The sequence below is a fragment of the Taeniopygia guttata genome, chromosome 6 (genome assembly GCF_048771995.1).
Source record: "Taeniopygia guttata chromosome 6, bTaeGut7.mat, whole genome shotgun sequence".
NCBI classification, from domain to species: Eukaryota; Metazoa; Chordata; class Aves; order Passeriformes; family Estrildidae; genus Taeniopygia; species Taeniopygia guttata.
This window is the reverse complement of record NC_133031.1, coordinates 18,659,068-18,670,679: the sequence shown is the minus strand read 5'-3', so window position 1 is coordinate 18,670,679 and position 11,612 is coordinate 18,659,068. Positions and strand designations below refer to the sequence as shown.

The 11,612-nt window shown below is 41.0% G+C and overlaps 1 protein-coding gene across 4 annotated transcripts in view; it reads left to right on the top strand.

Annotated features, from left to right (window-relative positions):
• The window catches only part of ALOX5 (arachidonate 5-lipoxygenase), a 42,476-nt gene that overhangs the window by 5,333 nt on the left and 25,531 nt on the right, over nt 1-11,612 (top strand). For all 4 annotated transcript variants that reach the window (XM_072931052.1, XM_072931050.1, XM_030275986.4 and 1 more), the window contains exons 2-6: nt 2,915-3,113; nt 4,851-4,932; nt 6,460-6,582; nt 9,785-9,891; nt 11,440-11,612. In XM_072931052.1, coding sequence (XP_072787153.1) covers nt 2,915-3,113; nt 4,851-4,932; nt 6,460-6,582; nt 9,785-9,891; nt 11,440-11,612 — 684 coding nt within the window. The remainder of the gene's footprint in view (nt 1-2,914; nt 3,114-4,850; nt 4,933-6,459; nt 6,583-9,784; nt 9,892-11,439) is intronic.

Below are 11,612 nucleotides of genomic sequence, written 5' to 3'. Positions count from 1 at the left end.
TCCCACCACATGTGCAAGTGAGTCTTCAGTGTCATAGCGCTGCTTTGCCTTGAGGTGTGTTTTTTTCAACCATGTGGTTCACAGCCTGAATTAGGTCCATGGTCTCTTCTGTGTTAAACATCATGGACACACCTAACAGAAGTCAGCATTTTGAGTAGGTGTTGATGGTATGTGTGGTTGTCGTCCCCCAAATATTTACCAGCCACTGCTGCTGAAGTTGATTTTTTTTTCTTTCATGATTAAACATTCATTAGCTTAGGACCTTGTTACCTGAATCTTCCAGTGGACATCCAGTCATTGTTTCTTTCTTATATGCTGAATAGTCACAAACTTTAGGCAAAATTGAACAACATTAGCAAGAGAGGTTGACGGAGACCTCAGACTGTCCTGCAAACTTAGAGTTTAGGGTGCTCTCCCAGGAGGGCTGAGCCTTGCCCAGCTGAGGAGATCACCAGGGTTTTACTGACCAGGCAGTTTGCTCTTACTCCTGGGCTGCAAAAGAGGGTTTCGGGTGGCTCTGATGGAGAGCCTGGTAGTACTCTGAGCATTCAGTTGGGCTGGATCCTGTCACGGGGAGAAAATGCCACGATGGGAACATTCAGTGTCTGCCCAGCAGCAACTGGGGAGCTGCTGTGGGACCAGACCCCTGCTAGGTGAGGGAGCAACAAACAGAGGGTGTGGGTGTTAGTAGCAGTCAGTTTTTCAGTATGTATTTATTGTGGACCGTCAGAGTAAGTCTGTGTTCTGTAAAGTGTCCGGCTCACTGGACACTCGCAGTACAATGTGCTATGTTTTGGTTTTGAGGATGTTTTCATGGGGAATGCAGCATGTTTTTCCAGGCACCTGTTCAGGTTATATTGTGCCCAAAACACTGTATCTTAATAATATGTTGTACAAGGGAAAGAAGGAAATAAAAGAAAAATACCAGTACAGAACCAGAAAACTAAAACTGAGGAAGGCTAGAAGAGTTTGAGTTTGGTTGGTTTGCAAAATGCAGCAATTGTTTTCACAGTTCTGCCTTTAGTGCTTCTTTCAATGCCATCTTTATTTTTTTTTCTGCAAAGCAATTCAATTGTTAATCATTTTCTAAAACAAGGATCAGCTTTTAGTGGATGAGCAGAATTTTGTAGTGTTATTTTGTAAGTTGTTGTCTTTTCAGGTTTGGGTTTTTTTCCCCTAAATGTTGGGCCAGGCTCTGTAGTTACATTATCCTCATAATGTCTTCATTTGCATGATTGCAAATTGGGCATATTACTAGATGTGATTAAAGAGGGCCTGGGCCAGATCTGAGTGGGAGATTTGCATGGCAAATGTTGACTGAGGGAAAAATATGTGGAAAACCCTGAAGGACTTTGCACAATGGTAGCTCAGTTATAGTTTTTCCGACTCACTTCAAGCCCTGGACACAGGCAATGTTAAAAGTCATAGTTTCTTTTCTTTTAATAGTGTCTTTTGAGTAAATTCCTCTGGTGCTGAGTGATTTCAGAGTTTATGGTGTCCCTCAATTCTCTCTTTCCTTCCTGTTCCCCTTTCATCTGCTTTTTTGCTTTTGTTTAACGAAAAATACTAACATGTATCTCCAGAAAGGAAATACAGCTCTTTGCACTTAGAGCTTTATGCTTATAGAAAGAGGAGTTGTCCTGTGCCATCCTTTTTCCAATATAAGAATGGTCAGTAGGAATCTATCCTCAAAAAGAGACTCAGGTTTGGCATGAGATTAAATTGCTTGAACAGCAAGGTACAGGAGTTTGGACAGTTCATTAGTCATCATTACTTCTGTTCTCTCACTCTGCCCTCGAAGTTTATAAACCTCCTTGTATCTCTGGTTCACCATACAGTCACCCTGATGTTTATCAAGGGACTTCATACAACAAACGTCATAGAAACCTTGAGCAACCAAGTGTCAGTTCTTAGCTTCACCTTGTGCATTCTCTGTAACCTGACACACCTTTATGGTATTAACAAAATTGTCATCTGAGGAGAGCCCATGGCAGCACAGGCTTGGAGGCAGCAGATGCTGTGTGAGATACCAGGAGGGAGTCCTCCCTTTCAGAACTGCCATTAAAATCGAAATTGTGATGGTCATAAGAAGATTTAAAACTTCCAGGATCATTTAGGTTAATGTCCTTCTTGCATTACATCAACAGTAACTACTTTAGGGCACTTGTAATATAGGGATGTAGGCTGTTACCAAAGGAATGAGTTTCTTTTGAAAGTTGTCTGTCAGTGTAACATTTCTATCAACTCCTTGATCTGATTCATATTGTTCCTTAATTTAAATCTTATGTGTACATATCTCTGGGTGTGACATTGTACTTAAATTCCTTTGTACTTCTGAGCCTTACAAACATAAAATGTATAATTTTCCAAATTTTAGCTGTACAAACAGAAAATGTACCATTGTCCCCATTTGAAATAGAGAGAACTGAAGAAGACCAGGAAGCAAAAGATGAAATGGATTTAGGTGATCTGGATACTGTCCTTAGTTGAAGCACACATAATTAACACACAAAGGTCTTTAAATTCCTAGTCCAATGTTCTAATCTCTTTAACATCTTTCCACTCCAGCTGCATGACTAGATGTGTCCTAGAAGTACCTCCTTCAGCTCTTGCTAGGAGAGTAGTGAATGGTTTCATTTGCCTGCATGTTTTTCTAAGACTTGCACACATTTCAAGGAGTAATACTGTTTTTAGGTAGCATCCAAAAATGTTTCTCCATTTGTGGAGTGTTTTGCATGTTATTGTTTGTTCTTTTTTTCCATCTTTCTTTTGCACTGCAGTCCAATAATAGGACTTCCTTTTTTCACCCACAAGAAGGTGGGAAGCTGTGTGAAGAAAGACTAGGTGTGTCTGGGTAGTGCTGCTGGTGCTTTCTGCATATGCAGTGGATCACTGGCTGTGTTCTGCTCTGCAGGTTGACTCCTATGATGTGACTGTGGAAGAAGACCTTGGAGAAATTCAGCTAATAAAAATTGAGAAACGAAAATACTGGTACCAGGATGACTGGTACCTTAAGTATATCACTGTTAAAACACCAGTGGGTGACTATTTGGAGTTCCCATGTTACCGCTGGATTACAGATGAAAAGGAGGTTGTCCTTCGAGATGGAAGAGGTGAGATCTATTAGAAACCAGATTTCCTGCAGAACACCTGGAATTCTTCCATCTTTCCTTCCCATTTCTCCACATGCTTCCCAATCTTCTCCCTCCGATGAAGACCCTCTGCCAGTCCCCTGCTGCATCCTAGAGAGTGGGCTTTCCCTACTAGGAATACTTCCTGAGCAGCTTGTTGGGCTAGGCACTGGCAGTTGGGTTGGATGTTTTGGGAAGCACATACAAGGAAGAGTCCTAATGCTGGCTTGTTACACTGGTCTTGAATTTGAAGGTTGAACCCTAGTGCCAAATTTGAGACTACTCCACATCCCCAATTGCTGGAAGCCCTTTTGATCTAATTAGAATTAGTGTTCCCTGATTGTTTCATTCTAAGCTCCCAAGTGGCTCATGATTAATTGCCCATAAATTGTCTTGTTTACATGAGAATGAAATAAAATCCCAAAGTTGCTCAGCAGGTGCAAACTGAAAAAGCAACTTACTTTTCATTCATTCGCTTTGCATGCTGTTAGGTCCAGGACAAGGCAGGGTGATGGATTTGACTGCTCCAAGTAATGGTGACCAGCTGAGAGAAGTGTTTTTAAGTGTCTCTGACACTTACTTGCCATAACCAGGCGTTTGGTCAGACATTTGTCACTGATGTTTGCTTGTTCCTCTCTCTGGTACCTGGGGTAGGTTGGCTACTGTTGTGTTCTGAGTGCTTGAAAACAGCTGAAACAAGTGTGAGGTGGTAGGAAATAAATGTTTATATTCCCTGTACATTTTTGGCCACTCCTGGCTGGGGCATTTTGTGTTTGAAGTCTTTTGTCCTATAATGACAACTATGTGTCTGTTCATTTTTGGTCTTTCAATTTTTCACAATTTGCTTTATAGCAACTGTACCACTTCCATGGAAGGCAGCTTTTTGTGGCTTTCAGAACATGGTGAGGTAAAGGACAAAAGCAAGTGAAACTTTCTTGGTAACTTGGACACAACCACCTGGAAACCATTAGCCATGCATGTTATCAGCTGTATTACCTCTGATATTTTCAGCCCCAAACCCAAACAGCTTTTATCATGAAACTTCTGCTGGTTTTATCTGCCTCCACATTTGTGTATGTAAAGTGACTCTCGTACCTTGCCCTTTCTCTGATCATTATGGAAGTCTCTGTAGTATTTAATGTTATATTGAATTCATGCCAGAAGAGCAAAATGTTTGGAACTGAAGTTTCATTGTTTTTTCTGTCTGTTCCCATGACTGGAAGATGTTATTATTGTCCCAAGCTGACAGGGGAGAGCATTGCTCAAGAGGAGAATCTTGGAGATGTTTTCTGCGCATGTCTTTTAGCAGAGAAGATGAGCTGGAACAATATTGTGGTTTCTCTTATTGATGGAAATTCCCCTAGATACTGTAAAATTAGTTCCCAAAACTCTCTTCAGACTGTTTAACAATAGATATGGACAGCAAGTTTCTACATTAGAAATCCAAGGTCTATATACAATTGAGACAGATCTTCCTAGTTTAAGCTAGTTTCCCCTTGAAAGTACCAAGTCAGGAGTTACCTTCTTCCATAGATTCTCTAAGGACCTGTGTGTCTACTCAAATGTACTAAATTGGGTCATGTAAGCATTTCCCATAGAAACTTTGTAAAGGTATAGATCAGAAGTGTGGAGGTTTGAAAACTTTGCTGTCCTTCTCAACACCATGGGCAGTGATAGGTAGAGGAACCTCATAACCCTGTCTCTTTTCCCTGTTAACAGCAAAGCTCCCCCGAGATGACAAGACTCAGATTCTCAAGCAGCACAGACGCAAAGAGCTCGAATCCCGTCAGAAAATGTACCGGTGAGTTTCCCGCTGCTCCAGGGTCTGTCCTCATCAGGTCAGAGTTTGGCAGAGTATATTCACATTACCACGTGCCTCTAATTACTCAACTGCTGGATAAGAGAGAGCCTAAGTTACCATGTTGGCCATATCAGGTTTTTGCTTAGCTGGAATTCATTGTAAAGGGATGATCATCCCAATGCAAGTGGCATTATGGACACTTGTACCTCAGATAAGCCTGTCTGTGAGACTTCTGTGGGAATTCAGTGATACAGCCTCTGTGTGGGCCCTCTGGCACACCGTTGTGCTTTCAAGGAAAATCTTCAATGAAGATTTGAAGACATATTTCATTTGCCTATTATCAGCAGTACTAGAACATGATCTAAACATGTCAGCTTTTTCTGGAGGTTTTTGACTGCTGCACCAAGCTAGCTTGCATTGTTTCCTGCACCAGGGTGCAGTGAAAACCTTTTTGAGTGAACTGGAATGTGCTAACAGAACGCAGTTGTGAGATATAAAAATCTCACATATATATATTATTACATATATGTTTCACATTATTTTTATATATATATGTACACACACGTATGTATTATACATATGTATCACATACATACTATGCTGCATTAGACTTTTTTTACCTAGTCAGTGTTATGATGAGAAAATTCTTTCTTTTCTCAGAGGGTAGCTCCAGAAGGCATTAGACACAGCATTTTGCTAGAGATGTGCTCTGTTAAAAGAACAAAAGTTTCTTGCACTTGTATCTCTTTATTGGGAGAGTAGGGGTGAGGCCAAAAGGGTCTATTCAGAATTGATGGATTGAGGCTTGGTGTAGGTGTTGTTTATTTAATTTGAAAAAGAAAGGCTGTTCCCTACAGCCTATTACAGGAAATAGAGCAGGGGAAAATATGGTTCAAAAAGAGGTGTGCCACAAAATGTTATTTACATATGCAAGAAGGAAGGCAAAACCATTTGTAATTTCAGGGAAATAGCTACTTAAAATTCTGATGCATAGCTGATAATACACAGTGCAGTCTGTGTGTGGCAGGCAGTTTGGAAATACCATCAAAACAGTATTCTGTACAATTCGCTTCTTTTTGTTTTGAAATAAAAATGGGTCAAAGAATGTGTGCCGTGACCATTAAGAGGTTGAACAGTTGGATTAAGACTCCTGGAGAGTGCCTTTTGGAGGAATCTAAATACATGCCTGAGTAATTTTAGCTGCTGTATCTCAGTTCTGCAGAAGTGTAGTCCTAAGAATGAGCATACATTTAAAGCTACTGCCAGTTTCAACCAAATGTGACAAGTGTGTAGATATTAAGTTTCTTCAAGCTTTGTGAAGGTAGGGGGCCAAGTAGATGCCTTCCAGTCTGCTTCAGGATTCTGTGGGGTACTGGAAGGTATTGATGTGGTGTAAAGCACTTGTTTTAGCATGAGTTGGACATAAAACTATTTTCTAGCAGTGAGCCACCAAAACATTAGAGGTAAGGACACAGCTCCCATGCTGATAAGGTTTTATGGTTAATCAAACCTCTCTTATTTTCTCAGCTGGAAGGAGTGGCATCCAGGCTTTCCCCTGAGCATCGATGCCCATTCTCACAGTGAACTGCCTCGTGACATCCAGTTTGACAATGAGAAGGGAATTGACTTCATTCTGAACTACACAAAAGCGTAAGTTTGCAGAATCTCTTTAGGGGCAGGATAAAGATCTGACCACCTTTTAGGTTTCAGTGAATCTCAGAATCGGATTATTTTCTCCAAGTGCTGGATCACCAGCCAATCAAAGTATGAAAGTAGGAATTTAATGGATTTGTTATTTTATTTTTTAGTTATCAATGTTTAAGTTTTTCACACTGGGAACTGACTGAGCCTCTGCATTCTTGTTAGCCATGGTTTTGACTGTAGAGACAGATGGAGACACTGGTGAACACTGGTGGAAAGCATCAGCAGGATACAGGCACCTGGGACCTTGAGGCTTTCACTCATTTCTCAGCATTACTCCCTGGAGATACCTTTCTCCTCTAACTGTTGGTGATAATTGAATCTTCTGGTGGCATACACAAAGAAGATCGTTGTCAATGCACCCTTGACATCCTGCTGGAGAAAATCTCTTCTGAGCAGCTCAAAAGTTATCCACACCTGAGTGTAATCTGCTTGGGGCAGCCAAGTTACTGTCCACCCACTTGCACATATCATGTCATTGAGGAAAACACTGGATGGCCATTGGATGAGCCTGAATAATCAGTCCTGCAGAGCTCTGAAATAGCACAGTGTCAATGAGGCAGATGGGACCTCTCTGACCTGTGAGCCTCCTTCAGTGCTGTCTCAAATGCCCAGGTCATACAACACTGTCTCAGATATCCCACCGTACTATCAGGTGGTGGAATGAGACAAGACTGTCTCATGTCAGAGCATTCTGGGTATTTTATTTATTCATTTGTGCAGCTGAATTCCACTACCAACACAGAGTCAGATCAGCATGGTGTTAGCCGGTGCAAACCAGCTGTTTCCCACCTCATATAGAAGATTTGAGTGAGGCAGGAGCAGCAGCACTGGAATGCCAGAGATGAGAGGTTTGCTATTAGGAGACATAAGCAGTTTGGAGGCTGCGTTCCCCTTCCAGCAATGCCATCCTGCCAGGCTGTGGCATGTTGTCAGAGGTCCTGAGTCGCTGCCAAGTGAAACCTGGAAGTGACTCAACAGAGTGCAAGGACATCTATCTTTGTCATTGGCTGTAAGGGGCCCTCCCCATGAAATGGGAACCTGAAACTGTGTTGCTGACAGCCAGCCATTCTGGATAACTGGTATGATGCAAACAGATTTTTCTAAGCGATGGCAATGCTTCTTGTCTGGCACATTTGGCTGAAAAATCTAGACCTATATTTCTGGTCAACTGAATTGTGAAAATCTTTGGAGAAGAGTTTAATAGCCCTTGTCTAGCTACCCTGATGTGCTTTGGGAGATGGGAACAACTGTTTGCAGGAATGGAGTGGGGAAACGTGGGGGGAGGCATGGGGCTTGTCTTCAGTTTGAGTGCAATAGGAAGGAAGACAGAGAGGTGTGTCTGGAAATCCAAAGGCAAAGTATAGCAGTGGGCAAGGAGAACTTTTTAGGGAATATGTGAGAGCTGGGAGAGTTATATAAGACATAGGAAGTCATGGAAGAAGTGAGGGGAAAACCCTTTTTCTTGGGACATGCAGAAATGGACTTAGAGGGAGATACATCTCAGATATTCTTTATGCTGTTGCAAGGTGGGGTTTTTGGATGCTATTGACAGTGGATAACTCTATAAGGTTAAAGGATTAATTGTGTGTAGGTGGAGATAATCCTGAAAGTCTGGTGCTGACGTGATCTACACTCTCTAGGAAATGGAAACTCTCAGCCTGGATTCTGTGCCAGAAATGCAGGCTTGTGTAGCTATTTTGGACCAGTGGTGCATTTGGGTAGATTAAATTCTACAAGCAGCTATGACTTTTTTTTCCTTCCTCTGGTTTCTAGTGTGAGCCAGAGACTTCCAAGTATTTGATTTCTTGAGGAAAGCATACTTTTGTTTCCTGAGTCCTTTGGAAGGACTCAGATAGGAAGATAGGAAAGATAGGAAATGTGAAGGATTTCCTCCTTTTGGAAATAATCGTCAAAACATCTGAGAATGGATGTGTGCTTGGTATACAGCATGTCAAACTGCAGCAGGTTTGTGACCAGATCCCAGGTGCTGTGCCTGCTGCTTGGTTTGATCAGTAGCCCCAGGGAGGAAGCGCATCTTGGGCAGGAGAGGAGCAGTACAAATCTGCTTTTATGTCAAAGGTTTTCTTAGAGTAGTTCTGAAGGAGGGCAGAGGTTCTGCAGGACTTTTAGTGGAAACTCTCAAATGAGACAGTCTCAAGTGACTCTACTCAAGCTATTGAGTTATGTTTATAAAAGTAATTTAACCTTCTGATACCTGGTCCCTATCCAGAAAGTCCTGCTCAGCAGTTACCCTTGCTTTGATCCTTGTACAGTGATTCTGTGTCCCTGTTGGGTGTGAGAAGACCTCTGGAGAGGCCATCACCTGTTCTAGCCTAGACAGTTGTGTGACTTTTACTTCCAAACATGCCTCCAGGCACCTCTTACCCTTGGCTGCCATCTGCAGCTGCAGAAGCAGCCCATTGTACATGCAGCCCTCCTGGGCTAAGTGCAGAAACAGCTCCTTTGTCTGCACTGGGGTCATGCGGGTCTAGAGCCCTGCTTCTGATAGCCACTGGCAGTTTCTCCAGCCAGTTCTGATCCAGTCTTTTATATATGTTTGCTGATTATAAAACCAGCCTCCTGGGATTCTCCTCAAATTCTTTTTGGGAGGCCTTGGTGCAACACCGACTTCACTTTGTTGTCTTCTCTGTGTACCTTCATGTGCTGTGTGCACTTTTATTTGTGCTTCTGAAGTGTTAGTGGGAAGCCAACTTTCTTTTTCAAGTTCATTATTTGCTTTCTAGTCCAAGTAAATTATTTCCATCTAGTAACAACAGTTTAGCATTTATGCAATAATTTAGGACTCGTCATTTCATATAAAGGGAACTGGTTTGGCTCTGCTGTATTTGCTGAATTAGCAGATAAATTCAGACATTTCTGGCTCCCAGCCCACTGTATTCATGTGATGTGTGCAACAATTCTAGAATGGAGTTCTGTAAATGCAATAGCAGAAATTGGGCTGTTGACATGCCTTTCAGCCTTGTGTAGCCTGCAATATTAATTCTGTAGGGTGACTAATCCCACATTCCATTACTGAAAGTTTATTGTCTTTAGATATATAAAAACATTGAAAAGAATAGGAATGGGTATTATTGAGAAAGCTGAAGATTATTTTTTCCAGATATATTTTGTTTTGGTTTATTTTTAGGATGGAAAATCTTTATATTAACCGTTTCATGCACATGTTCCAGTCCTCCTGGAGTGATTTTGCAGATTTTGAGAGGATCTTTGTCAGAATCAGCAACACAATCTCTGGTGAGTTTACTAAAATTTGCTCGTGTTTGCGTCATAGAGTGACTAATTAGTTGTCTTGTTCGATCATCTGATTAGGATGGATGTTGCTGACCTGCTCATCTGCGCTCCAATAAATAAACTGTATTTTCTGAAGTTTTACTCTTCTTCAGGCTGCCTAGGGATCAATTCACAGAAATAAGAGTAATTATGTTTTTCTTGGGATAAACCCAAGCACACAAGGTGGCAGAAGTATTAAAAACTAATTACAGCAATTTGTTGCATTTAATAAGATTGCTTCCTAAAGTACTTTTAACACAAGAATTAGATATGATCTACAATTAATTTCGTTGATAATATTTCTATACTCATGAGGAAAGCTCCAATTCTGTGTTATTTAAACGTTACGCATTGGTCTCAGTTATGTTAATACAAATCTCCATTTGCTTTTTTGCAAAAACAGGGATATCCCTTGTCAGAAACAGGGATAATGGAGAAGGTGGTTCAAGGCATTTTTCAGTCATGCCACTTCTGTCCAAGGGGCTGAGTAACTTTTTTCTTGGTGTAGACTTCAGATACAGCTCCAGACTCATTAGGCAGTTGATGGACATAATGTAAATGTCATTTTATATAAACTTAACTTTTTTCTGCTTTATGAAAAAGCATTGTGGGTTTTGAGACTTTTTTTTTTTAATTATCACTGCATTCCCTTGGGGCCTACATTTTTAATATTTTTACCCTTTTTAGAAAAAATAATTGCTTTCAGAAAAATCCTGCCTTGTTTAAAACTAGCCAGTAGTGGAAAACTTCACTACCTTCATTTTCCCCCGGAAGACACCAGTGGGATTTTTTGTATAACTGAAGCAACAACATGACATTACAAAACAGAGCACAGCAACTATAGAAAAGAAGTAGTACTACATATGTAATAATAAAGAGATGGACTATCCAAAACTAGAATTTATTGAGATGTTCATCTGGATTTATATCAGCAATTGAAAAATAAATAAAGGGAAAACAAGTCAAACAAGCAAAACAACAAATGAGGAGTTTTACTGAGTCAGGGCCCAAATGCTTCCCCAAATTTCCCTCACCCAGCTCTAGCCTAAAACAACTGCTCCGGCCACTGCTATTCTTTCCCTACACACATTGGTATGTATTTCCCTTCTCCTGCTTGTGCCACCTGTTTTTGAACTTATCCCTCTTTACTGCATGCCCTGTGAATTTGAAGAGGGGAATTTAAAAATTTCATGGAAGACCATGAGAAGGTAGTTTACAGATGAAGAAAGTATTCTTTATAAAAGTGGAATATTTTATTCTTCATTGTTTCTGTACATGGAGAAACAAATTATCATCAATTTAATTCTTCTCAGTGTGAGAAGCAAGAATTAAATTTTCCATTTAACTTCAGTGATATTTCTTAAGTCTTAAGGAACCTTTCAAATCCTTTCCTTGCTGCTTTCTGTATTCAAAGTTGCAGTGCAGTATAACAAAAAGGCAAGGAGGAATCCTACAATGCAGAAGGTGTTGATGCTGCAAAATATTGATGCTGAGGGTTTGTTTTTCCTTTAGAATATGTGATGCAACACTGGAGGGAAGATTTTATGTTTGGCTACCAGTTCCTGAATGGATGCAATCCTGTGCTGATTCGGAGATGCACGGAGATACCCAAGAAGCTGCCTGTGACCATGGATATGGTAGAATGCAGTCTGGAGAGGAACCTGACACTGGAGGAGGAAGTGAAG